Source organism: Balaenoptera borealis (assembly GCF_965194805.1).
Source record: "Balaenoptera borealis genome assembly, chromosome: 6".
Classification (NCBI taxonomy): Eukaryota; Metazoa; Chordata; class Mammalia; order Artiodactyla; family Balaenopteridae; genus Balaenoptera; species Balaenoptera borealis.
In genome coordinates, this window is record NC_138863.1 from 9,719,132 (window position 1) to 9,744,977 (window position 25,846).

The following is a 25,846-nucleotide window of genomic DNA, read 5'->3' on the forward strand; positions in this document are numbered from 1 at the left end:
GTGAGAACCGAGGCTGGTGGGCTCTGTCGGTGGCATCAGGCTTTCAGTACAAATCCAGCGCTTCTCCTCACTGCACAGGCCAGACTATTAAAAGACCAGGAATATTAAAAATAGCTCTCACCGCAATTCCCACCTTGGAAGCTTTCAGGACAGCTATGCAAAGAAACAATTAGATTCTGCCTCACAGAGTTAAAGTGACTTTTTGTTTCAGGAGAGAAATCATAAAGTAAAGATCGTACACAGAAACAATTGTTTCAGAGAATGTTTAGAAAAACAACTGATCGATTGCCTTGACTCATTTAGCCAACTTTGTTTACACTTCACGTAATTTGCCATTGAACTCTGGAAGGTTTACCTTCATTTGAAGAGTACAGCCAGTACATAGTGACTTGGGGGTGTTGAGGGATATAGTTTTTTTGTTATATTGCTATCAATCAAGAGACACCACTAGCATGTGGTTTTCTCCAAACCATTCTGATATTCACAGGGAAACATAGCTATTTTTTCTCTTTATATACACTGATAAATTTTAATCATATTTTATACTTAAATACAAAATAGTGTAAAATTAAATACTCCCGGGCTACATTAGACCAAAGATAATCCGGTAATGCACCCATTGAATGAATGATTTGGTTCAATGCCTTTCCTTAAAGGTGTCAGGTCATCTTCTCCATCTGGCAGGCTTCACTCACTAGCACATGCACTTTATTTCATCTGACACCATTTCTCATGGTCAGACTGCTTTGAAAGCACTAAGCCGCAGTCTAGAGCTTTCTCAATGGTCCCATATGTCTTTGAAAGACATATGTATCCCGAGGCACAATTTTACTTATATCTTTTTTGTTATACGAGAATGTTCTCCAAAGAGACAATAAAACCTCTGTGATTCCCTAAGAGATCAGCAAGTCCCATTAACATCTGTTTTTGAAACAATTATTTTACTTATGAATTGAATATCACAATTATAAATTCTTCAGTACCTTAAAGTTTTTAGAGTCAAATAATTTATTTTAAAATGGTCTTTAACTTGCTAGGAGTTATAAATATTTCTAAGGATTCTGAGTTTTCAAAATGTTCTGAAGGTGTTGTTTCCCTGTTTTGTAAAGGATCAGCATCTGTTTAAGGGCAGATGAGAGGCATTGGGATAAAAGCAAGGGTTTTTAGTCTGAAGGACCAAGGTCTCATTGACCTAAACTGGGGTTTCTCAACTCTGACGTTAGGGATATTTTGGGCTGGATTAGGGAACTGTCTTGTGTATTGTAGGATGTTTAGCAGCGTCCCTGACTTCTATGCACTAGAGGCCAGAAGCATCCCCAGGGGTGTGGCAATAAACAATGTCTCCAGACGTTGTCAAATGTTCCCTGGGGAGAGAGTCACCTGGTGCAGAACCACTGACCTAAGGAATTAAACTTGGATAGGGGCTTTGGCAGGAGAAAGGAGTTCTGTTTCAGATCTGTTGATGCCTATTGCAGGGAACTGTCGAAGGTGCTGAATGCTAGTTGGAGAAGCAAGACTGAAATTCAGAAGAGGGTCAGCCTAGTTCCACCCATGGCAATCTGGCTGAGGGAGCAGGGGAAGGAGGGGCCCTTCAGCAGGGCAACTGCTGCATTGTGTTTTCCCAGATTGGAATTCAGACCACTGCAGAGCACAAGGAGATTTTCGATAGCACATTTTTGAGATAAAAATTTTTATTTTAATAACTATGCATTTACTTTAACGGGCATTAGGAATAAGAGTAACTAGCACATTTCGCCCATGCTGTTCTGGTTATTATTGCTTAGGGAAAAGCTAAATCTAACTTGAAAGATATAATTGATGTTAGGGGAAAAGCTTTAAGCAAGTTAGTTCATTTGTGCCAGGAAATGTTTAAGTGCTAAGGATTCAGTGATTAACAAGACAAAGTCTTGATTCTCAGGGAGTTTATGGTCTCCAAAGGGAACCAAAAAAGAATATCATTTCAGGTAATGATAAATATGTTGTAATGGAGCATGCAGGAACCCTGGGGGGACCACAGGAGGCTCCAGGGACGAAGCCTTGATCCCATGGGATCACCTTCTAGGTGGGGAGGTAACCAGTAGATGTGTGTGTTGTTGAGTAGAGGGAAGTGCTAAGATGAAGTATAAGGGAGGGAAAGAGGCACAAGATCTGAGCAGGTGATTTCTGAGTGGAGACCTGCCTAATGGGACGGGGTGGCAGAGGGAACAGCCGATGCAAAGTGATGGTGGGCCACTAGGGCTGAGGTGTTTTTTTTTTTTTTTTCTCTTATTAGAGTTCTTCCAGAAGTTTTAATATATTTTTAAATTGTGGTAAAATATACAATGCATAAAATTTACAATTTTAACTATTTTTAAATTTTGGTAAAATTAACATAACATAAAACTTACCATTGTAACCATTTTTAAGTGTACAGTGCAGTAGTGTAAGTACATTTTGATATCCTAGAGTGCCTATTACACACAGGGAGGACTATCTGAAATTATCTTTTGTGTTGGTTTCCTTGTAAGAATTAAACTAAGAAATTATAGTGATTCTCAAGCCCTGTCAAATATCACAATGTGTGTTGCCTCAACCCTGTCTTTCAACTTAAAATTCATTAAAAAAAAATCAATTTCTCAACTAAACGTTTTAATTGGAATCCTAGGTCTGATAATTGCGCTCATGCACCACACTTTCTCCATCGTGACACCTTCTTTGCACACAAACACGCTCAGGTCAGCCTAACCCAGATGCCAAGTGACAATCCCAGGGCTCAGATCTCTGTCATTGTAGCACCATCTCCTTATTTGGCTCCATCTCTTTCTGGGTTACTAGACTCATCCCACTAAGGGAAGAGCTTTATTATCTCTAGCTAATTGCAGTTCTTGACCCAAATGAATTAGATCTGGAGCTCAGAGGACCAGGGTTGTTTCTGGGAGAGAGATTTTCGGCCGTCTTACAAGACCTGAGCATCCAGGGCAATTCTCATACCAGTGATGAACACACAGGGGCCATCCTTTTCCTTACTGTCTCCATCTACTGTCAGCTCTGGTCTGGACTCTCCAAATGGGGCTGATTTCACAGTGCACAGTCCTTGGGTTCAAGAGACAACTTGACCTAATGGTTCCGATTTTGTTTGTAACCCCCACTAAGATTGTAGCTAACTCCTTCTCTGCTTAGCTAGATTTTACATTTCTTTACCTCCCCTAAGACATTTGTTCATCTCCCTAATTGGTTCAAGGGGTGACTTTAATGCTATTCTGTTAGGTCCTCCTCTCCTTTATGTAATTCAGTTTTAACTGCTTTTTTAAAAAAAAAATATTTTATTTTATTTATACAGCAGTTTCTTATTAGTTATCTATTTTATACATATTAGTGTATATATGTCAATCCCAATCTCCCAGTTCATCCCACCCCACCCCACCCCCACCCCACTTTCCCCCCTCAGTGTCCATACGCTTGTTCTCTACATCTGTGTCTCTATTTCTGCCTTGCAAACCGGTTCATCTGTACTATTTTTCTAGATTCCACATATATGCGTTAATATACGATATTTGTTTTTCTCTTTCTGACTTACTTCACTCTGTATGACAGTCTCTAAAGTCCACCCACGTCTCTACAAATGACCCAAATTTCATTCCTTTTTATGGCTGAGTAATATTCCATTGTATATATGTACCACATCTTCTTTATCCATTTGTCTGTTGATGGGCATTTAGGTTGCTTCCATGACCTGGCTATTGTAAATCGTGCTGCAATGAACATTGGGGTGCATGTGTCTTTTTGACTTATGGTTTTCTCTAGGTATATGCCCAGTAGTGGGATTGCTGGGTCATATGGTAGTTCTATTTTTAGTTTTTTAAGGAACCTCCATGCTATTCTCCATAGTGGCTGTATCAATTTACATTCCCACCACCAGTGCAAGAGGGTTCTCTTTTCTCCACACCCTCTCCAGCATTTGTTGTTTGTAGATTTTCTGATGATGCCCATTCTGATGATGCACCCAACCGGTGCGAGGTGATACCTCACTGTAGTTTTGATTTGCATTTCTCTAGTAATTAGTGATGTTGAGCATCTCTTCATGTGCCTCTTGGCCATCTGTATGTCTTCTTTGGAGAAATGTCTGTTTAGGTCTTCTGCCCATTTTTTGATTGGGTTGTTTGTTTTTTTAATATTGAGCTGCATGAGCTGTTTATATATTTTGGAGATTAATCCTTTGTCCGTTGATTCATTTGCAGATATTTTCTCCCATTCTGAGGGTTGTCTTTTCGTCTTGTTCATAGTTTCTTTGCTATGCAAAAGCTTTTAAGTTTCATTAGGTCCCATTTGTTTACTTTTGTTTTTATCTTCATTACTCTAGGAGGTGGGTCAAAAAAGATCTTGTTGTGATTTATGTCAAAGGGTGTTCTTCCTATGTTTTCCTCTAAGAGTTTTATAGTGTCTGGTCTTACATTTAGGTTTTTAATCCATCTTGAGTTTATTTTTGTGTATGGTGTTAGGGAGTGTTCTAATTTCATTCTTTTACATGTAGCTGTCCAGTTTTCCCAGCACCACTTATTGAAGAGACTGCCTTTTCTCCACTGTATATGCTTGCCTCCTTTTTCTGTGCATTAATTTTGTATCCTGCAACTTTAACCAAATTCATTGATTAGCTCTAGTAGTGTTCTGGTGGCATCTTTAGGATTCTCTATGTATAGTTTCATGTCATCTGCAAACAGTGACAGTTTTACTTCTTCTTTTCCAATTTGTATTCCTTTCTTTTTCTTCTCTGATCGCCGTGGCTAGGACTTCCAAAACTATATTGAAAATAGTGGCGAGAGTGGACATCCTTGTCTTTTTCCTGATCTTAGAGGAAATGCTTTCAGTTTTTCACCATTGAGAATGATGTTTGCTGTGGGTTTGTTGTATATGGCCTTTATTGTGTTGAGGTAGGTTCCCTCTATGCCCACTTTCTGGAGAGTTTTTAATCATAAATGGGTGTTGAATTTTGTCAAAAGCTTTTTCTGCATCTATTGAGATGATCATGTAGATTTTATTCTTCAGTTTGTTAATATGGTATATCAGATTGATTGATTTGCGTATATTGAAGAATCCTTGCGTCCCTGGGATAAATCCCACTTGATCATGGTGTATGATCCTTTTAATGTGTTGTAAGATTCTGTTTGCTAGTATTTTGTTGAGGATTTTTGCATCTATATTCATCAGTGATATTGGTCTGTAATTTTCTTTTTTCATGGTATCTTTGTCTGGTTTTGGTATCAGGGTGATGGTGGCCTTGTAGAATGTGTTTGGGAGTGTTCCTTCCTCTGCAATTTTTGGAAGAGTTTGAGAAGGATGGGTGATAGCTCTTCTCTAAATGTTTGACAGAATTCACCTGTGAAGCCGTCTGGTCCTGGACTTTTGTTTGTTGGAAGATTTTTAATCACAGTTTCAATGTCATTACTTGTGATTGGTGTGTTCATATTTTCTATTTCTTCCTGGTTCAGTCTTGGAAGGTTATACCTTTCTAAGAATTTGTCCATTTCCTCCAGGTTGTCCATTTTATTGGCATAGAGCTGCCTGTAGTAGTCTCTCATGATGCTTTGTATTTCTGTGGTGTCCGTTGTAACTTGTCCTTTTTCATTTCTGATTTTATTGAGTCCTCTCCGTCTTTTTCTTGATGACTGGCTAAAGGTTTATCAATTTTGTTTATCTTCTCAAAGAAGCAGCTTTTAGTTTTATTGATCTTTGCTATTGTTTTCTTTCTTTCTATTTCATTTATTTTTGCTCTGATGTTTATGATTTATTTCCTTCTACTAACTTTGGGTTTTGTTTGTTCTTCTTTCTCTAGTTCCTTTAGGTGTAAGGTTAGATTGTTTATTTGAGATTTTTCTTGTTTCTTGAGGTAGAATTGTATTGCTATAAACTTCCCTCTTAGAACTGCTTTTGTTGCATCCCATAGGTTTTGGATCATCATGTTTTCATTGTCATTTGTCTCTAGGCATTGTTTGATTTCCTCTTTGATTTCTTCAGTGATCTCTTGGTTATTTAGTAACGTATTGTTTACCCTCCATGTGCTTGTGTTTCTAAGGTTTTTTTCCCTGTAATTGATTTCTAATCTCAATAGTGTTGTGGTCGGAAAAGATGCTTGATATGATTTCAATTTTCTTAAATTTGCCGAGGCTTGATTTGTGTCCCAAGATAAGATCTATCCTGGAGAATGTTCCATGTGCACTTGAGAAGAAAGTGTAATCTGCTGTTTTTGGATGGAATGTCCTATAAATATCAATTAAATGTATCTGGTCTGTTGTGTCATTTAGAGCTTGTGTTTCTTTATTAATTTTCTGTCTGGATGATCTGTCCATTGGTGTAAGTGAGATGTTAAAGTCCCCCACTATTATTGTGTTACTGTTGATTTCCTCTTTTATAGCTGCTAGCATTTGCCTTATGTATTGAGGTGCTCCTATGTTGGGTGCATATATATTCATAATTGTTATATCTTCTTCTTGGATTGATCCCTTGATCATTATGTAGTATCCTTCCTTGTCTCTTGTAACATTCTTTATTTTAAAGTCTATTTTTTCTGATGAGAGTATTGCTAGTCCAGCTTTCTTTTGATTTCCATTTGCATGGAATATCTTTTTCCATCCCCTCACTTTCAGTCTGTATGTGTCCCTAGGTCTGAAGTGGGTCTCTTGTAGACAGCATATATATGGGTCTTGTTTTTGTATCCATTCAGTGAACCTGTGTCTTTTGGTTGGAGCATAATCCATTCACATTTAAGGTAATTATCTATATGCATGTTCCTGTTACCATTTTCTTAATTGTTATGGGTTTGTTTTTGTAGGTCCTTTTCTTCTTTTGTGTTTCCCACTTAGAGAAGTTCCTTTAGCATTTGTTGCAGAGCTGGTTTGGTGGTGCTGAATTCTGTTAGCTTTTGCTTGTCTGTAAAGCTTTTGATTTCTCCATTGAATCTGAATGAGATCCTTGCCGGGTAGAGTAATCTTGGTTGTACGTTCTTCCCTTTCATCACTTTAAGTATATCATGCCACTCCTTTCTGGCTTGTAGAGTTTCTGCTGAGAAATCAGCTGTTAACCGTATGGGAGTTCCCTTGTATGTTATTTGTCGTTTTTCCCTTGTTGCTTTTAATAATTTTTCTTTGTCTTTAATTTTTGTCAGTTTGATTACTATGTGTCTCAGCATGATTCTCCTTGGATTTATCCTGCCTGGGACTCTCTGTTGTTCCTGGACTTGGGTGGCTATTTCCTTTGCCATGTTAGGGAAGTTTTCGACTATAATCTCTTCAAATATATTCTCAGGTCCTTTCTCTCTCTCTTCTCCTTCTGGGACCCCTATAAGGCGAATGTTGTTGTGTTTAATATTGTCCCAGAGGTCTTTTAGTCTGTCTTCATTTCTTTTCATTCTTTTTTCTTTATTCTGTTCCATAGCAGTGAATTCCACCATTCTGTCTTCCAGGTCACTTATCCGTTCTTCTGCCTCAGTTATTCTGCTATTGATTCCTTGTAGTGTAGTTTTCATTTCAGTTATTGTATTGTTCATCTCTGTCTGTTTGTTCTTTAATTCTTCTAGGTGTTTGTTCTTTAATTCTTCTAGGTCTTTGTTAAACATTTCTTGCATCTTCTCGATCTTTGCCTCCATTCTTTTTCCAAGGTCCTGGATCATTTTCACTATCATTATTCTGAATGCTTTTTCCAGAAGGTTGCCTATCTCCACTTCATTTAGTTGTTTTTCTGGGGTTTTATCTTGTTCCTTCATCTGGTACATAGTCCTCTGCCTTTTCATTTTGTCTGTCTTTCTGTAAATGTGGTTTTCGTTCCACAGGCTGCAGAATTATAGTTCTTCTTGCTTCTGCTGCCTGCCCTCTGGTGGATGAGGCTATCTAAGAGGCTTGTGCAAGCTTCCTGATGGGAGGGACTGGTGGTGGGTAGAGCTGGGTGTTGTTATGGTGGGCAGAGCTCAGTAAAACTGTAATCCACTTGTCTGCTGATGTGTGGGGCTGAGTTGCCTCCCTGTTGGTTGTTTGGCCTGAGGCGACCCAGCACTGGAGCCTACAGGCTCTTTGGTTGGGCTAATGGTTGACTCTGGGAGGGCTCATACCTAGTAGTACTTCCCAGAACTTCTGATGCCAGTGTCCTTGTCCCCACAGTGAGCCACAGCCACCCCGCCCCCTGCCTGTGCAGGGGACCCTCCAACACTAGCAGGTAGGTCTGGTTCAGTCTCCTATGGGTTCACTGCTCCTACCCCCTGGTTCCTTATGCGCACATTACTTTGTGTGTGCCCTCACAGTGGAGTCTCTGTTTCCCCCAGTCCTGTCGAAGTCCTACAATCAAATCCTGCTAGCCTTCAAAGTCTGATTCTCTAGGAATTCCTCCTCCCATTGCCAGACCCCCAGGTTGGGAAGCCTGATGTGGGGCTCAGAACCTTCACTCCAATGAGTGGACTTTTGTGGGATAATTGTTCTCCAGTTTGTGAGTCACCCACCCACCGATTATGGGATTTGATTTTATTGTGATTGTGCCCCTCCTACCATCTCATTGCATCTTTTCTCTTTGGATGTGGGGCATCATTTTTGGTGAGTTCCAGTGTCTTCCTGTCGATGATTGTTTTGAAGTTAATTGTGATTCCGGTGCTCTCACAGCAGTGAGTGAGCGCACGTCCTTCTACTTCGCCATCTTGAACCAAATCCTCTAACTGCTCTTGTCTTTATCTCCTGAGTTTCCAGATGAAATTCTGCTGCATGTCCATCTCATCCCCCTCCCCTCCTAAAGTTAGTTGCTAACTTTCTTCGTAGTAATTTCTGTATTACATGACAGTTCAAAATTTGCACCATACATCTCTTTCTAGGGCAGGATCATAACTGCTTGTGTTGTATCCAGCGTCCCTCTCATGTCCTTCTGTGGTCCTGAGACCACAGCATGAAAACAGTGCTAAAGAGTGAAAAGGAGCTGGGCACGTTTGGGAACAGAACAGGGCCCCAGGAGGCTGCAGCACTGTGGTCAATGGGGAGAGTGAAGATGAGGAGGCAGGGGCCAGGTCATGGTGTGCTTTTTAGCCATGGGGTAACATGTTTGGGTTTTATTCCAAGCTTTTGGGGAAACCACTGGAGGGTTTTAAATATAAAAGTAATAGGATATAAATTATGTCTTAAAAAGATCTCTCTGGCTGCTCCCATGTAGAATTGATTTTAAGAAATCAAGTGTAGTCATCAAGAGATGGGTTGGGGGACCATTATTTGAGTCCTGGTGGGAGGCAGCGATGCCTGGAACGAGACAATATGAATGGTGTCATATGGTTGTGACGATAATTTGGAAGACAGTCCATGAGTGCTTATGGTTCGGTTATGAGGAGGCGCCATATTGCTGGTTGGAAGGACAGGAATGGAGATGTTTACTGATATTGACCTCTGTAGTTAGGTATAGACGTCTGTCATTTGGGAACCAGAATGAAGGAATTTTGTCACTGCTGTGCATTTTTAGGGAAGTGTAAATGACCGTCACATCTTTTCTGCATCCTTCTGTGTCTTTACACAGGCCTTTCTCTGTGTTTTGTCAACCTTCGCCTTGGGAACTTACAGTGTAGATCTTCAAGGCCTGAAATGCCTGAAATACATACATTCGTGTGTGTGCTGGAACAAATCCTCCGTGACACACACCAGTGGTCACCACTTACTACCCCTCCCACCCACTTTGTTGAAGCCATCACAGTCTGGCTTGACCATCTTCTACCAGGTCCTCTGGGTGCCTGTCACTGCTTTGGTAGGATAAAGAGACGTTATTCACGAGTGGCATAGTTACTTCATTCACCAGAAAGGGACTAGCTTTCTGCAGGGTGGAAGGAAGAACCCAGGCAAAGCTTTAATGGTCTCTGTTCATTTAAAGTCCTACCAATCCCTCACTTAGTTTTGACTCTGTGGTAATGACATCAAATTAAAAACCAAAAGACACAGGAAGGGAGATCTATAAGGCTTAGGTATCCAGCTCAGAGTATCACATATAGCTCAATGTCAATGATTTGTCTGAAAACTGCAGGTACGTCTCTGCTCTCTGAGGGTCTAAGAAATGACTCACTGGTGTTTAAGAGCCCTTTGAGTCAGATGCAGGGTGCTCATGGTTCCTTGCCCTCTATCTCTTCTCTCCAAGAGCTGGCCTCAGTTGGTCAGTGAGAGCAATGCAGTCAATGGTGGTACTCCGGGCACTTCCAACTAGCCACTCGCTTGAGGCCAGTAGTAATACCTGGCCCCATGTGGACAAGCATCAGGTCCTGAACTATGGCTCAGCAGATCCATAGGCTCGTTATTGCCCACAGCTGACCAACTGGCCACATGCAGCTAAGGATGCTGGGTAATCCCCAACATCCCATAACCCCAGCCCTGCCTCTCTGCCTCTCTCTGATCCCTCCCACACTCCTCCACTGTTATTTTTCATCTCCAGTTATACTGAAGTCATAGACATGCCAATATGGGTATACTTTGCAGTCCAGCTAATTACAGAGGGCCTTTTTCTTTATAGTTCCATGTTTTCCATATTTTAAAAATCTTTAATATAATGCTTTTACAATCTTGAGAAAGAAAAACAGAGCTGGAGGAATCAGGCTCCCTGATTTCAGACTATATTACAAAGCTACAGTAATCAAGACAGTATGGTACTGGGACAAAAACAGAAATATAGATCAATGGAACAGGATAGAACGCCCAGAGATAAACCCACACACCTATGGTCACCTTATCTTGGATAATGGAGGCAAGAATATACAATGGAGAAAAGACAGTCTCTTCAATAAGTGGTGCTGGGAAAACTGGACAGCTACATGTAAAAGAATGAAATTAGAACACTCTCTAACACCATGCACAAGAATAAACTAAAATGGATTAAAGACCTAAAGGTAAGACCAGACACTATAAAACTCATAGAGGAAAACACAGGCAGAACACTCTATGACATAAATCACAGCAAGATCCTTTTTGACCCACCTCTTAGAGAAATGGAAATAAAAACAAAAATAAACAAATGGGACCTAACGAAACTTAAAAGCTTTTGCACAGCAAAGGAAACCATAAACAAGACGAAAAGACAACCCTCAGAATGGGAGAAAATATTTGCAAATGAAGCAACTGACAAAGGATTAATCTCCAAAATATACAAGCAGATCATGCAGCTCAATATCAAAAAAACAAACACCCAATCCAAAAATGGGCAGAAGACTTAAATAGACATTTCTCCAAAGAAGATATACAGATTGCCAGCAAACACATGAAAGGATGCTCAATATCACTAATCATTAGAGAAATGCAAATCAAAACTATAGTGAGGTATCACCTCACACCAGTCAGAATGGCCATCACCAAAAAATCTACAGACAATAAATGCTGGAGAGGGTGTGGAGAAAAGGGAACCCTCCTGCACTGGTGGTGGGAATGTAAATTGATACAGCCACTATGGAGAACAGCATGGAGGTTCCTTAAAAAACTAAAAATAGAACTACCATATGACACAGCAATTCCACTACTGGGCATATACCCTGAGAAAACCATATTTCAAAAAGAGTCATGGACCACAGTGTTCATTGCAGCTCTATTTACAATAGCCAGGATATGGAAGCGACCTAAGTGTCCATTGACAGATGAATGGATAAAGAAGATGTGGTACATATATACAATGGAATATTACTCAGCCATGAAAAGAAATGAAATTGAGTTATTTGTAATGAGGTGGATGGGCCTAGAGTCTGTCATACAGAGTGAAGTAAGTCAGAAAGAGAAAAACAAATACCATATGCTAACACATATATATGGAATCTAAAAAAAAATGGTTCTGATGAATCTAGGGGCAGGACAGGAATAAAGATGCAGACGTAGAGAATGGACTTGAGGACACAGGAAGGGGGAAGGGTAAGCTGGGACGAAGTGAGAGAGTAGCATTGACATATATACACTACCAAATGTAAAATAGATAGTGGGAAGCAGCCACATAGCACAGGGAGATCAGCTTGGTGCTTTGTGACCACTTAGAGGGGTGGGATAGGCAGGGTGGGAGGGAAACGCAAGAGGGAGGGGATATGGGGATATATGTATATGTATAGCTGATTCATGTTGTTATACAGCAGAAACTAACACAATGTAAAGCAATTATACTCCATTAAAGGTCTTAAAAAAAAAAAAAGTCACACAAAAAAACCCCAAATATATAATGCTTTTAAAGCTTGGAACAGAAAGCAATGGTATAGTGACTGATCCTTGAGCAGTGTTCTTCATTGGAGGGGACTATTGGCATTTGATTGAGAAAACTGTGTTGTTCTGGACCATTTTCGGCAGTGCAGGGCTTCAGCATCTCCACCATGGAATGCCGGTGTGACCCCCTAACCATTATGACAATCCCTAACATCCCCACATCAGAAACGTGGATTATACTCTTGGATTGAAATCTTACTAAACTTGAGTACGATATTGGAGCATTTAACCGCACTGAAGATTCACCTTGCTTATAGTTTTAATTTAATATTAGATCTGTTAGGGAATTCCCTGGCTGTCTAGTGGTTAGGACTTTGCACTTCCACTGCAGGGGGCCCAGATACAATCCCTGGTCAGGGAATGAAGATCCTGCAATCCACGCAGAGCGGCCAAAAAAAAACCCCAACAATTTAGATCTATTAGATAAGAACAAATTAAAGGCATGAGAAGATTTGTGTATTATCAGACAATGTGGTTCTTAAAAAGAAATTGTTGATATTAATAAATATAGAGTGTTTAACTAAATTTGTAAATGGGACCAGACATTCATTAAGGAGGCCATTAAAAGTAATCTTTTCAAAATAAATCTCTTTTAGTTAGGGATGCATAATGAAGTTTTTATAGGTGACAAGAAATTTTCTTTAAGGTACCCACAGGGATGATATGGAAGTATGATGAGACTAGATCAAATTAAATGGACAAAATGTGAATAATTCTGAATTTAGACATTTTATTTGAAAATATATTAACATAAAATTGTTATATTAAGATATTCTGTTCTGAATTTTGGAGTAGATTTTTGTCCTGGTGTTTGGATTTTTAGTTTACATGATTATCTTACTCTTCTCATACCCATGAATTAGCTACAGTCCCCTAGACTGTTTTAAAGCCCATAAGGAAGAGTAGGATTGCAAACAATGGCCTCCATGATCACAGTCTGTAATTTAGACTAGTTTGGCAGGTCACTGAAGCTCAGGCCAATCATCTCTCTCCTAACACTGATTTATTTTTGCAAATACAAGTGCTAATGACAGTCTTTCAAAACGAATAATTCAGAAAGACAAGTTTTTAATGTACTTTATGTACATTCTGGAAAGCACAAAATGTTAGAGTATGATTATAATTTTGTAGGAAATATCTGTGCATAAACATTTCTGATAGGAATTATCTCCAAAGTATTAATAATTCTGTCACTCAAATAACATAAAAGGGTAACTTTTTTCTCTTTCTATTTTAAATCTTGTATTTTCCAAATTTTCTTTCATAATCATTTTCCACTTTAAACTAAAAAACATAATTGCATGTTATTTTTTAAACTTGCCTTTTGGGGGGGCTTTGTTTTCAAAGTTAACAAAGTATTTGGAATTTATTTAAGGCTTCTCAGCTGCATGGCTATTCCAATAGATACAAGTCCTTATTTTCTCATCACACATATGTGGTTATGTTATTACCCAAAAAAATCACCACTGGAGGCTTGCTTCACCGAGAAAATTTACTGGGTTGGGTTTGTGCTTCAAATTAGAATTAAGATGCATATAGTCATGTGCTTAATATTATATGTGTCTCAACCTTTTTGTCTTTAAAATGAAGGGATAGGGCGTGAATTGAACACCGAAGGTCTTCCAGCTGTAAAATATAAAAAGTTAAAAAATTTTAATATCTACCTGGCAATTTTCCTAGTGGTTTTTTTTAATAGGTACTGGGATGACCTTGGGAAAATGGCCGTCATCTCAGTGGTCAAGCAAGACATTATAGAGCCTGTTTTTCCTTAGGTCAGAAGGAAAGGACCGTGGTCTTCAGGCTCAGTTTCTGAAGGTTCTGACTAATATTTCAAAATAAAATTCGGAGCTAACGTTGAAAAAAGTCTCTCTTTGCATAAAGATTTTTTTTTTTTTTTTTTTTGGTCTGGGTTGGATCTTCGTTGCTGCGCGGGCTTTCTCTAGTTGTGGCGAGCGGGGGCTACTCTTCGTTGTGGTGTGCGGGCTTCTCATTGCGGTGGCTTCTCTTGTTGCGGAGCACAGGCTCTAGGCGCACAGGCTTCCATAGTTGTGGCTCGCGGGCTCTAGAGCGCAAGCTCAGTAGTTGTGGCGCACAGGCTTAGTTGCTCCGTGGCATGTGGGATCTTTCCAGACCAGGGCTTGAACCAGGGTTCCCTGCATTGGCAGGTGGATTCTTAATCACTGCGCCACCAGGGAAGTCCTGCAATAAAGATTTTTGCAAAGCAAATGACTTTTGAACTATGATTCTAAATGGCTCTGATTGTTTCTTGTTGTAAAACCAAATTAGATCAAGGATTGCCTGGGAGATTAGCTTAATGCTGCTGCCTTGGTTGGATGGGTACCAGTTGACTCCATCAATTCATGGGATGGTTCATCAGAGTTTTGGGACAAAATATTTTATAAATGTCTGTCTTGTTTTGTTCAGGTTATACTGGAGAGCTTTGCCAATCCAAGATTGACTATTGTATCCTAGACCCATGCAGAAATGGAGCAACCTGCATTTCTGATCTCAGTGGATTCACCTGCCAGTGTCCAGAAGGTAAATATTATTACCCCAGGAATAACTTACGTTTTCCATGTTAAATCATACATTAATTTGATGACCTTGAACTTCAATTTTCTGAAAAATCTCTACTCAAGAGAACTTCCTATTTTGTTCCATTTATAAAACAAGATACAAGATAGTCCTTTCCTTTTAAGCTCTGTGCTAGAATAGCTTGGAAATTATGTCTGAATATTAGACATAATCTCAAAATTTCTGCAATTTTCATTTATACATTGAAAATGAATAACTATAATAAAATGGAATTTCTTTCTAATGGCAAATTTCACTTGTTAAGATTCCTATTTTTTAAACTATGCATTTGGTTTACGTTAAAAAAATTTCAACATTAAGTTCACCTGTTTTTGTCTTTAAATCAACTTTATAACATCTTGGAGACTTCTAGTCCCCTGGAAAGCCACATCTTTAGAGCTACTTTTAATAAAAAAATAGTTGTACTGTTTTCAATTTCACCTTGAAGAAGCAGGCAGATAATCCCAGCTATGGAACTGGTGTTCAAGGAATGATTTTGTACTTGGAGGAAGTTTTGTTCCCATTTCTGCTTGGAGGGGTGTTATGGAAGGGATTGCTTTAAACCTTTAATGTTGTAAGAATAACATGATATTAGAGGTGTTTTTTTCCCCCCCTAAAATAATCAGGAGCATGTGATCTCGTGATCCACAGAAGTGACCTTGACAACTACATAGAGTAGACTGACATCCTTTGAAGAGATTAAATGTAGCGTCTGCGTGTATAAGGAAGCAGCTCTGTACTCAGAATAACCTGAACTGCCCCTGGCTGAGAGGCTGGAGTGGGGCAGTGGTACGGATGGGTGTTGATAAAAGGCCACCGACCTCCTGGGTAACCCGAGGGCTCAGGTGCCTCATACCCTTTCATATTTTGAACACTGAACAGTGGCTAAGGAAGTGAATTCTGTGTCCTGGCTTCTGCTCCCCTGGGTAGGGGCAGGAACGAGTGGCTGTGGCTCTTTTGGTTATCCCCAAGCTGTGTGTGCTTGTGATGGATGTGGTTACCATGATGATGGAATTATATGTGCTGGACCATCTCCCCTCTTCACTTGAGTGTCTTAAGCAAATGGGAAAACTGGAAACGTTGGCAGGCGGATGACTGAGTCAGCGGCACCAATTGTCACCCAATGTACAGAGCGCTGGGCAGTTTCTTACAGCTTTGCCACGCCCTGGGTTAGTCATTTGCCGTCTAACTCTGGTTGTAGGCTGTGCTTAGAGTCAAGGGCGGGCTTCAGGGTCAGCGGCTGATTGACTGCTGACAAACCATTAATCCCCCAACCCCATCCGATCCTCCTTTCCCTTTTCTCGTGAACATGTGTGCTGAGGACCCTGCTTCCCTCACAGAGACATTTTGGGATCGAATGGGATTTTGGGGAGAGGTCTTTGAAAACTCCAAAGTGCTTTATTATCATACTTCTGATTGCTGCCAGGAAGTTCAGAGGCCAGCCCAGAGGCTCTGAGAGGTAGTGACTTGCACAAAGTTACACTAGTAGTAAAGGATGACCCTTGAACCAGAGCCTAGGAATTTTGTGCTCACTCATGCTCCGTTTTCTAGTTGATAAAGATTTGCCAAGCACATCCTACATGCCAGGCACTGAGCTGGGTGCTGGGCCCTAGGGTTGGCAAAGCTGAAAGGGCCCCTCCCATGGTGCAGACACAGATAAGTCCATAGTTAACATCCAGGAATCGGTGCCTTGAAGACGCACAAGGATCTGCTTAGCTTTGGGGACCCGGGAGAGGTGCCCACGTGTAGAGACCCTGAATGAGGAGAAGGAGGAAGCTGGGGAAGTTGAGGGCATCACCGAGGAGCAAAGGGAAAAGGGGAAGAAAGTGGGTGACGACGGCTGAGTCCTCAGGGCGTCACAGGGCTTTGTGCGTGGTGTTGGGGCACGTCATATTCAACCCAGACGGGAGGGCAGGGGCTTAGGTTTGAAGCCCGTTTTGCCTCTTGCTCACCAGCTCCGTCCCTGGGCCAGCGATTTCATACTTCTCTGTGTCTCAGTTTTTTAATCTGTAAAATTGGGACCATGATAACGCCCACTTCCTAGGGCCCCTGACGGTGGAATGAGAAGACGCTTAGCACAGTGCCTGGGTAAGTGCTCAGTAAGTATTAGGCACCTTATCATGACTGTTTTCCTAATAATGATTACTCTTAAACCACTGAAAAATGTAAACAGGAATTTGAAATTTTTCTTGTGGAGCAGTGTGGAATGTGGGTTGGAGAGAGACAAGACGGGGAGTAAGCAGAAAAGTTTGGGGGACTGTTGTAGGAATCTGGGAAATCGATGTTGACTGCTAGGAAGGGAAGGTAGAATTTGAAAAGGAGAGAAGCTGATGGATTTGGGAGAACTTGGCAGGGAAAATGGAGGGGCCTGGAGATGGATGGGATATGGAGGGGGAGGGAGAGTGAGGGGGCAAGTCTGCGGCTTCTCTTACTTTACGGTTGGTTGTGCCATTCATGGAGAAAAAGAAACATGGAGGAAAAGTGTTCTATTTTGGACACGTTGAGTGTGACATTCAAGTGGAGATGGCAGCTGGGCAGTTGCGGTGAGTCTGGAAGTGAGCGGGGATGTCTGGGCCAAGTCTATACACAGAGACCTTGGTCTATAGATAGTAATTTAAACCTGGCCGTCCATAGGGTTGTCTAGAGACCTTCTCCTTTATCCAATAGCCTATCAGTTCCTCCATGCCGTCTTGATAAAGCCTAGAGAAAATGTGATGATCTAGAATTGAAATGATGGAGATGAATTTCCCAGCAAGTCTTCATATGAAGACTTTCATCCGGAGGTTTACCTTCACTGAAGACTGACCAGGGAAAGTGGCTTCAGTTATAATGCGGAAGAATTCATTGCGGTGTTTTGAAGTCTCTCAGCAGCCAGCATTTTAAAAGCAGGCCCTCCCACTGACCTGTTCTTAGGGTGGTTTTTGTAGAAACTAATATTTATAGAGCACCTTGCACTTAAAAAAAGCCTGCATCTCCAGGAGTTTTCTCATATCAGCCACACTGTGAAAACAAGTTTGAAAGCGTGTCAAGTCCACAGAGTGTTCTAAAGTTCAGAGCCAGCACTTGACCCTTTCCTGCCTCCTCTTCTTTCTTTTTCTTCCCCCTGCAGTGATTAACATTTTGGCATGTTTGCTTTGTATGTACATATATAGTTTGTTTTTTTGCAAAGTAATTTGAAAGTAAATTATAGGCATCATCACATTTCATCCCAAAATAAATCAGTTGAAGAACAGAATAAATCAGAATAAGAACATTCTCCTTGATATCTACAATACCACACCAAAGAAAATAAGTAATTATTTCCTAATATTATTTGCTCTCTGCCCCATTTTCACTTGCTCCTTTGCATGTTTGTGTTGATTCTGTCTGCCCTGTTTCCCTGTGATATTCTTTGAGGGTGGCAAATGTATTTTATTCATCTCTCTCTTACTAACTCTCATTATCCTATCATGGAGCTTTTAGTTCCATATTTTATGTTAGTAGGAGGTTAATAAATATTTGTTAATTTATTTTAAAAGTCAACACTCAGAAGTCACTCACACTATGCTTAGTAACTCATTAGAAGGTTACAATACTATGAAGCAAATTATATTAATAATTCCATTGAACAGATTGAGAAACTGAGGCATGAGAGGGTAAATAACTTGCCTGAGATCACATAGCTAGAAATTGAAACCCAGGTAACTTAGCACTAACATTCTTAACCCTTGGCCTATACCATCTCTGAATATATTCTTTAAAGTAAATTTTATTTTGTTTATTTTAAAAGATGGTCTTTGTAACCATAGTCATGAGTAAAATAAATTCAGTTTATTGGGTTTTAAAACTTCTAAATGTCACTGCTTAAAAATCTTAAGTCTGGAAAAAGCTAGAAAAATTATTTTCTTCCTTTTTTTTTTTTTTTTTTGTAAGTGCAGTGAAATCCTTTTACAATGATCTCTCCCAGTCCAGAAAGCTATTAAAGCTGGTCTTCCCTCTGAATAGTGCTTTCAACACTGCTCATTCACATCCTTGCTCTTTTCTGTCCTTTTCATCTTCATCCTATTCCCTTCAAGGATCCTTTTCCATCTGATCTGGGCTGAGTCCTTAGAGGTTAAATTTTTTCCTGGGTACCCATCTCTTTTTAACCTCTCTCCAAAAGTTCAAGGTCGGGGAGGCCTGAGAGACAGCTCGTACAGTAATTATCACATGAGTTCTCCTTCTGGAAGGTATTCGCTCTTCTATACTTACATTTTTATCCTTCATCAACGAGCCCTGTCTTTTCTTTGAATTTCTACTTAATTTTAGCGAGGTCCATATTTGAAAAGTGCAGTTTCAGATTCTGGTTAGAGTGGGGTTGTTAAGAAACAAAAGTAAACTTGTCATGAGTGTTTTCTTATTTTTAACTTATTGAAAACAACAAAGGTAAATAATTGGGAGCTGGTTTTATTGCCTCTGTATATATTCTTTACATTGATATTGTCTTTATGTTTGGTTTAGAACTTTGAGGTCCTTAAATTTTGAACTAAATGCATTTTTACTCTGAGGAGGGCTAATTATAAATACTTACCATCACTGCTTATTGGTATTTAAATATGTATATTTAAATATATGAGTATTTTTGAATACACAAATAAGTAAAATCTGTGTATTACTGTCTAGCCATCGTCTTTGCTTCAGCATCTCATTAAAAATTTTTTTCCTTTGAGAATTAGAAGTAGAACAAAGAATAAAAAGAAAACAGGGGTGATAAAAACATTCAGCAGTAAAGCACATTTGTCGGCCCTGCCTGTGTGACCGTTTGCATCGTGCTGGCACGTCTCATAGGATCTAATGACCTTCCTGGCATCCACCTATTAGAGAAGGCGTATGGTAATCAGAGACAAAGTGAGCATAGGGGGCTTCATGACTATTCTGAGGAAATATCATTTGATCCAGTGTATCTTAAAAATATGAATGTAAAGACGTTTTCTGGTGTGACACCCTTGGCTAGGATTACAGATAAATAAAATTTGGATGAACTGCTGTTGCATTACAATTATGACGGCAAGTATTGCAACCGGGTAGAGGACTCCCATTTAGTCCTCTCACTCTTAGAATGCAACGTTGGATCCACTGTCAGGCATGCAGATCTTTAAAAAAATATTTTTTTAATTTTAATGAAGTATAGTTGATTTACAATGTGTTAATTTCTGCTGTACAGTAAAGTGATTCAGTTATTCATATATATATATACACACATATATGTATATATATGTATATATATATACACACATACATTATTTTTCATATTCTTTTCCATTATGGTTTATAACAGGATATCGAATATAGTTCCTTATGCTACACAGTAGGACCTTGTTGTTTATCCATTCTATATATACTAGTTTGCATCTGCTAATCACAAACTCTCAATCCATCCCTTCCCCACCCCCCTCCCCCTTGGCAACCACAAGTCTGTTCTCTATGTCTGTGAGTCTGTTTCTGTTTTGCAGATAAGTTCATTTGTATCATATTTTAGATTCCACATGTAAGTGATATCATGTTATTTATCTTTCTCTTTCTGACTTACTTCACTTAGTATGATAATCTCTAGGTCCATCCATGTTGCCGCAAATGGCATTATTTCATTCTTTTTTTATGGCTGAGCAGTATTCCACTGTATATATGTACCACATCTTGTTTACCCATTCATCTGTCAATGGACATTTAAGTTGTTTCCATGTCTTGGCTACTAAATAGTGCTGCAGTGAACATAGGGGTGCATGTATCTTTTCGAATTATAGCTTTGTCCGGATATATGCCCTGGAGTGGGATTGCTGAATCATATGGTAGCTCTATTTTTAATTTTTTGAGGAACCTCCATACTGTTTTCCATAGTGGCTGCACTAGTTTGCATTCCCACCAACAGTGTAGGAGGGTTCCCTTTTCTCCGCACCCTTTCCAGAATTGTTATTTGTAGACTTTTTAATGATGGCCATTCTGACTGGTATGAGATGGTACCTCATTGTAGTTTTGATTTGCATTTCTCTAATAATTAGAGATGTTGAACATCTTTTCATGTGCGTGTTGGCCATCTGTACAGACATGCAGATCTTGTAACTTGGAAACTCTGTTGCCAAGTGTGGACAGCTGGTGTCCTTCTGTGGCCTGGAGTTCAGGAGACGTGAGTCTGGGCTTGATGACGAGTGGGAGAGTGGAGTGGTTATGAATGTGGGTTTTTCGGGTCACACTGCTTGGGTTTGAAGTCTGGACCCACTTCTTTTACAGGTTTTTGCTTCCCTGAGGCTCATTTTCCTCATTTAGAAAAGGAGAACGATAGTAGCATACCCTTTATCAGTTGATATGAAGAATAGAAAAAACCCTAAAAACCCTTAGCACTGTGCTTGGCAAATAGTAAGTGTTGAACAAATGTTAGGTGTGATGATGATGATGATGATGATGATGGTGATGATGGTGATGATGGTGATGATGATGATGATGATGACGATGATGGTGGTGATGAATAGAGTCCTATCACCTTGGGTGGGTCATGTCTTTTTTATCTCTTCCAGCCATGCTTCCTTGTTGTAAAAGGGTTCACTATTACCTTTAAGTGTCCCTACTCCTAATCCCTTGCTAAATCAATAAATCCATCTTGTTGTTTCAAGCAGTGTTTATAGAGAAAAGTTTCATAATCTCTAAGGAAGGCCTGAGTCTAAAACTTAATGTTGGCCTGAATGCCCTCTAGGTTAAATCCCATTGCAACATGCTCCAAGGGTTTATCCAAACTATTTTTGTTTATCTACATTTTATAGCCTTGAGTAATCTAGCCATATAAGTTCTTTTGTCCAACTCAAATGTCAGGGTAATACCTTTCATCTTAAAGGGATTTATAGGCAATAGCCACACATGTCATAAAAATTATCTCTGAGATAATGTGTATTGTTCAGAAACTGGCATGTTACCCAATAAGGGTTTAGGAGTTATACAGTTCTGGTATTTGGTTGTTTTCCCCAGTATCCTGGTATGTAGGATTTGGTGAAAGTACTCTCTTAGGATCATATAAAACTGCATGTATTTATTTAAGAAATGTGCAACATGTCCTCATAAGAGCCCCAAATAAAATACTGTTCTTATTCTTTTAAAATTTGGCATTATCCCTAAATCACCACTTCATTTAGGAATCGTGACAGCTGAGATCCTTGGAGTTCCAAGTGGTATATAGTTTCATCTTTTGGAAACAAAGCAGGGTATTAAGACTTATTAAGTGTGAGTAAAATTTTATTTCTGTGTTTGGTGCATGCTGATTAATTTTTGATTTATGGCTAAGTTCATATTTCCTTTTTGTTCTTTTTCTTTTCTTTTTTCCATATAGCACAGTTTCTCTGAGATTGTATCAAAACACTGCAAGGAATTTTGTTTGTCTGCTTCTCCCATTAGCAGTGGGGACCAGCTGCACTCATTTGAGTGAGTGATGGGTCCTGTTCCTCACTTTTATCTATGCTTCCCCTCTGGGAACCGTTCTGATGCTTGGTTTAGTGCTGGCAGATGGCGGTTGGAAGTTACAGTGTGATGAGTGAATGAAGAAATAAATAATGATAGCTTGGTGCTTTTCTTTTTAAAAAGAGGTAGGCTATACCTAAATAGGTCACCACAAATTCTGATTTCTTAAGGTGTGTGTCTAGACATGCACATAAAGATTATTTAGCATTATTTCAGGTAAACGCCTTGAACTTCACCTCTTTCTCTCTTGTAGCTAATCACTGTAATCACACAGCAGCAGCAGTAATCATAACAGTTGTGATGATATTGGCCACTTGTTGAGTGCCTACTCTGTGTTAAGCACTGTGTTTGGCACTTGAAGTTATTATTCAACAAAACATAGCAGTTAACAGCTGGGGCTCGAGCAGACTTGCTGCTTGAGTTTGCATCTGTTTGATCACTTAGCACTTGGTGACCTTGGGCAAGTAAACTGAAATTCCCTATACCTTATTTTCTGCATTTCTAGAGGGTGAGTGGTATTAATATCTACCCAATGAGTTGTTATAAGAACTAAGTGAGTATACAGTGCACAGAAAGTGCCTAGCAGAGAGTGAGTGATTAATACGAATGCCACTATTTAATCCCCACAACTGTTGTACAAGGCAGATCCCGAGGCTCTAGGTCTTGGTGGACCCAAGGTACAAGCCCAGCTTTGTCTGGTTCTGGGGTCCGTGTTCTCTCTGCTGCACCAAGCTCCTTCTCTGTTCAAGTTCTACCTTGTGTGAGAGCTATTTGGGTGCATGTCTGCTTTTTCTCATGGGACTCTAGACTTCCCCAAGAATTCCTCAAGACTCTAGACTTCCTGTGAGCCATGTTGAATGCATGAATAAGTAAATAGCTGGAAGCAGTTACAGCAGTATCATTTTATGTTCGAGGAAACTGTAGCCAAGATGGATTAACCAGTGTTCACTGCTGTAACCAGGTGACCCTTACTGGTTAGGTTCATTGCAAACTTAGTAATAGCAGCGGTGAGGCGAGGGTTTGGATCTCATCCTTTCAGTGCCCCATTCGTGTATGGTTTAGGGGTCACCCAGAGACACGGGAAGAGTTCAGATAAAGACTTTGGGGGTCCCCTTCTCTGGTTCTCTTCTTCCCCAGGACCTCCTCACTCCTCACGGGGTGACTGTCCTGGGCTCCTTCCCGGGGTTCTTTTGGACAGAAAGAGCAGGTTTGATGCTAGTGTCTTGGTCTCCCTGGGCCATAGTCCCAGCTGAGAATGCCTGCAGGGTGAGCTCCCCAGACATGGAACTCAGCCCAGGCTGGCTGCTGCTTCCGTATTTGGACTCCTCTTCAAAACTTGCCTGCTTTTGTTCACTTTCAGAGTCATGAAGTAGGTGTAGGGTTTTTTGGTCTGGAGTTCAGAGTTATTTGTGGGACAGTCTGTTTGTTCAAAGCTTACTTTTCCATATCAGAAGCAGAATGTCCATATAATTGTTCTTAAAAGCAACAAAGATGCTTTGCAATAGAAATACAAATACCCAAGAAATAAATGGAATTTTTATTTTTTCTTGCTGCAGATTTTATCTCCTTATACATTCCCCAACTCTACACCATAGCAATCGGAGAAGGCTAGAGTGAAATTTTTGTCTTACTTGGACCAAAGTACCACACGATACAGTCCAGGGTCTGATTCTGAACTATTCAGATCTAGGCTGCGACTCCTACAGCATATTAAAGTGGGACTGACAGAGAGGCCGAGGCCTGAGAGAAATTGAACAAATAAAGCTGGGAAAGTAAAAGGATGCTTGTTTATGACTTTATCATATTCTATTTTTGATTCAGTAAACTTTTCTTCGACTCTGTTTTTCCAATCTAATTCTCATTTCATGTGACCTAATATTATATTGAGAAAAGGCAGCTGAAGATAGATACTTAGGCTTCTCCTTCTTAATATAACCCTTTTCTGCAGGTATTTTCCCACTGTTCTTCTTCTGTTTTTTTATTCTTATTTTTGTTGGGGTGCAGTTGTTTTACAATGTTGTGTTAGTTTCTGCTGTACAGCAAAGTAGAGTTCCCTGTGCTAGACAGCAGGTTCTTATTAATTATCTATTTTATACATATTAGTGTATATATGTCAATCTCAATCTCCCAATTCTTCCCCCCGCCCCCCGCTTCCCCCCGTGGTGTCCATACGTTTGTTCTCTACATCTGTGTCTCTATTTCTGCCTTGCAAACCGGTTCATCTGTACCATTTTCCTAGATTCCACATATATGCGTTAATATACGATACTTGTTTTTCTCTTTCTGACTTACTGCACTCTGTATGACACTTTCTAGGTCCATCCAGGTCTCTACAAATGACCCAGTTTCATTCCTTTTTATGACTGAGTAATATTCCATTGTGTGTGTGTGTGTGTGTATATATATATATACACACACACACACACACACACACACACACATACACACACACACATCTTTATCCATTCATCTGTCAATGGACATTTAAGTTCAGCCACTATGGAGAACAGTATGGCGGTTCCTTAAAAAACTAAAAATAGAATTACCATACGACCCAGCAATCCCACTACTGGGCATATACCCTGAGAAAACCATAAGTCAAAGAGACACACGCACCCCAGCGTTCACCTCAGCACTAATTACAATAGCCAGGTCATGGACGCAACCTGAATGTTCTTTTAAATTGACCCAATTATATTTTATTGTAATTTCTATGAAGAATTTGCCATTTTTAGAGTCCCTTCCTCATTTTCACCTCCTGACTGTTCTACACTTAGCAATACTTCTGGTCACTATGATCCAGGGCCTTCCCATGGGACGATCTACTCACCACTGGTCATTGTCACGGCGTTCGACTATGACTCTCTTTTCTGTTACAGCCCAGGACTTTATATAACATTTTTACGTAATTTTTCTCATTTTTTCTTGATTATCAAAGGAATCTATGCTCAGATAAGCTCAAAGGAAAAAACCCCCTACAATTCTATCCTTAAAAGAGATCATTTTAAATTATAGGTGAACATCTTTGAAATCTTTTTAACGCACATTTTAGAAAACTGAAATTGGATCTCACTGTGCATTCTCTTTTGTAATGAGTTTCTAAAAGTGAACACTGTGTTTCAAATAATCTTGTATTGTTAATTATTTTTCTAAAAGGTGGTGATTAATGGCTGTGTTTTATTCTATCATACGAATGTGGCATTATGTACTTAAAAGAATTAATCATTCACATGCCATTTATTGATTACCTGTCTTGTGGCAGCCGATCACAAGGGATCCGGGAGTGAATAAGACAGGTAGGGCTTTAGCTCTTGGTGCTTATGGAATAGCGGGTATGAAGATACGACCAAGGCTCTGATGGAGCTGTCTTGGGGTGATTGGGTGGTTGAGAAGAGGGGTGCCTCACTGAGACTGGGGCCTGGGAGGAAAGTCAGGAAGTGTTCCAAGGATGCTGATGTTTCAACCAAGACCCGAAGGAGAAGCAGCAGCAAGATGAATCAGTGAGGGCTGCGGGCAGAGGAAAGATCCTCCCGGGAAGGGCAGAGGAAAGATCCTCCCAGGAAGGGCAGACGAAAGATCCTCCCAGGAAGAGAGAATCAACAGCA

The 25,846-nt window shown here is 39.9% G+C and overlaps 1 protein-coding gene across 1 annotated transcript in view; it reads left to right on the top strand.

Moving 5' to 3' along the window:
- Positions 1-25,846, top strand: part of DNER (delta/notch like EGF repeat containing) — a 327,914-nt gene that overhangs the window by 213,507 nt on the left and 88,561 nt on the right. The window contains exon 7 of the mRNA XM_082396186.1: positions 14,631-14,744. Coding sequence (XP_082252312.1) covers positions 14,631-14,744 — 114 coding nt within the window. The remainder of the gene's footprint in view (positions 1-14,630; positions 14,745-25,846) is intronic.